The 2,500-nt window shown below is 44.0% G+C and overlaps 1 protein-coding gene across 2 annotated transcripts in view; it reads right to left on the bottom strand.

Moving 5' to 3' along the window:
• Positions 1-2,461, bottom strand: part of rtn4ip1 (reticulon 4 interacting protein 1) — a 14,356-nt gene extending 11,895 nt beyond the window's left edge. Inside the window, exons 1-4 of one of the 2 annotated variants that reach the window (XM_060880630.1) lie at positions 2,091-2,461; positions 1,390-1,672; positions 778-929; positions 392-460 (exon numbers count right to left, since the gene is read on the bottom strand). In XM_060880630.1, coding sequence (XP_060736613.1) covers positions 392-460; positions 778-929; positions 1,390-1,642 — 474 coding nt within the window. In that variant the 5' untranslated portion in view covers positions 1,643-1,672; positions 2,091-2,461. Of the gene's footprint in view, positions 1-391; positions 461-777; positions 930-1,389; positions 1,697-1,844; positions 1,864-2,090 lie in introns of those variants that run through there. The other variant, XM_060880629.1, reaches the window with a different exon arrangement.
• Between the last annotated feature and the right edge of the window lie 39 nt (positions 2,462-2,500).

Here is a 2,500-nt window from a genome sequence, read left to right as displayed (position 1 = left end):
TCACACACACACAGACACTCACTCACACACACACAGACACTCACTCACACACACACAGACACTCACTCACACACACACAGACACTCACTCACACACACACAGACACTCACTCACACACACACAGACACTCACTCACACACACACAGACACTCACTCACACACACACAGACACTCACTCACACACAGACACACACTCACACACACTCACACACAGACACACAGACACACACTCACACAGCTTTGCTTGGACACTTAAAAACGTGTTTGAGGAAACAGCTTCATCATGAACGTAGTGTTTGAAGTGAATAATAAATGACTGAATGAAGGCATAAGAGAAACGTGTTAGTTTAATAAACATCACCAGCTCTTTACTCTGATTCACTTCAGTTACCTCGTTAGCGCTGAGCACCACGAACTCTGCCAAACTGCCCTGCTTCCATGGTGGAATCGCAGCCCAAACCTGACACACACACACACACACACACACACACAGAGTTACAGTCAGTAAAACTCAGGGTCAAGACTCATTAGAAAACTTTGTCACAGGAACATTAAATAATTACTACAATACTGTAATACTACACAAACAGAACCAGTGTAAATGAAATAAAAGTCTGCCTGTTGTCCAGTGTTTCTAGTTCCCTAAACACAGACCACCTCAGTGTCTGAAGCAGATTTTCTCTTGTGACTAATCATGTGCCTGAATGGAAATGATTCGGTCCCTCCAGGATTTCACAGCCAAAAATAAATGTTTATGATGATGGTGTTTTGTCTTACCTCATCTCCAGGTTTAAAGTAGCCCACGTCCAGGCCACACTCCATGATCACCCCTGACACGTCACGGCCCAGGATCAGAGGGAACTCGCTGCTAGACTTGTTAATGTTCAGAGGGTCGCGTTTCATGGCCATAGTGGCAGCACCGTAACCTCCTGGAAGAGGTACACAGAGGACAATTAATAAAACATAGTTCAGTTTTGACTGCAGAGATTCATAAAAATCATTTGTCACTACAGTGTATATAGTGACCAGTATGTCAGATCAAAAGTAATGGCACCCCATAAAGAGAGAAAGCTTTACTGAGAGTCTGTGTTAGATGAAATGGCTGAAATGCATTACTGTCATTTACCGCAAGACTCATCTCTCTCTCTCTCTCTCTCTCTCTCTCTCTCTCTCTTTGTTCCATGTGTTTTGTCACCTTTTGCCTTATATAGAACTTTGTGGGCGTGGCTAAACCCAATTTAGCCAATTTAACGTCATCATACACGTGAAAAATCTTTGGTTGTCCTTTTTTTTCATGATAATATTTACTAAACAAAAAAAATAGTCCTATACGACGCTGAAGGCCACTTTAAGTAAGTAACAGACCACAGCTTTAACCCCGACACCTGCCTCTCATGTTGACATCCAGAGGATTGAGTCCGGCTGCCTGCACTTTGATTATCACCTCATTTGGATAGTGTAGAACAGGAAAAGCAGCGTTTGTGGTGAATCTCAGCACACTGTTGTCTCCGTACTGATCAATGACCCAAGCTTGCATTACAGACTGGGCCCTGTGTGAAGAAGTGCTGAGTGTCCGAACACCTCCTGTGTGTTTGTTCAGACTAACACACACACCGCACACCAGCTTCCTGAACACCTGCATGTTTAACGTGTATTACACACTGACTCAAACCTACACACACACACTGACTCAAACCTACACACACACACACACTGACCCAAACCTACACACACACTGACTCAAACCTACACACACACTGACCCAAACCTACACACACACTGACCCAAACCTACACACACACACTGACCCAAACCTACACACACACACACACACTGACTCAAACCTACACACACACTGACTCAAACCTACACACACACACTGACCCAAACCTACACACACACACACTGACTCAAACCTACACACACACACACTGACTCAAACCTACACACACACACTGACCCAAACCTACACACACACACTGACTCAAACCTACACACACACACTGACTCAAACCTACACACACACACACACACTGACTCAAACCTACACACACACTGACCCAAACCTACACACACACACTGACCCAAACCTACACACACACACTGACCCAAACCTACACACACACTGACCCAAACCTACACACACACACACTGACCCAAACCTACACACACACACACTGACCCAAACCTACACACACTGAAACACACCTACACACACACCTACACACACCTACACACACTGAACTAGCAACAACACATTAGGCACAAACTGTAACCTGTCGTATAAAGTGCCTTAACATCGCTTACGTCCTACACTAAATAAATGCATACGCGTCTTATTTATACTTCTATACTTTTTTAAGTAAACGTAGGAAAAAAAACAACGAATAAATTACAGGAACATAAACAACACCGTGCTAATCAGCGCCTCAAAGTCAAACACAAACAACATGCTGGACATGACCTATGACCTCTCTCTGTCCTTGTAGCCAATCAGCAA

The sequence above is a fragment of the Tachysurus vachellii genome, chromosome 10 (assembly GCF_030014155.1).
Source record: "Tachysurus vachellii isolate PV-2020 chromosome 10, HZAU_Pvac_v1, whole genome shotgun sequence".
NCBI lineage: Eukaryota > Metazoa > Chordata > Actinopteri > Siluriformes > Bagridae > Tachysurus > Tachysurus vachellii.
The sequence above is the reverse complement of the archived record's forward strand: the minus strand, read 5'-3'. Positions and strand labels throughout refer to the sequence as shown.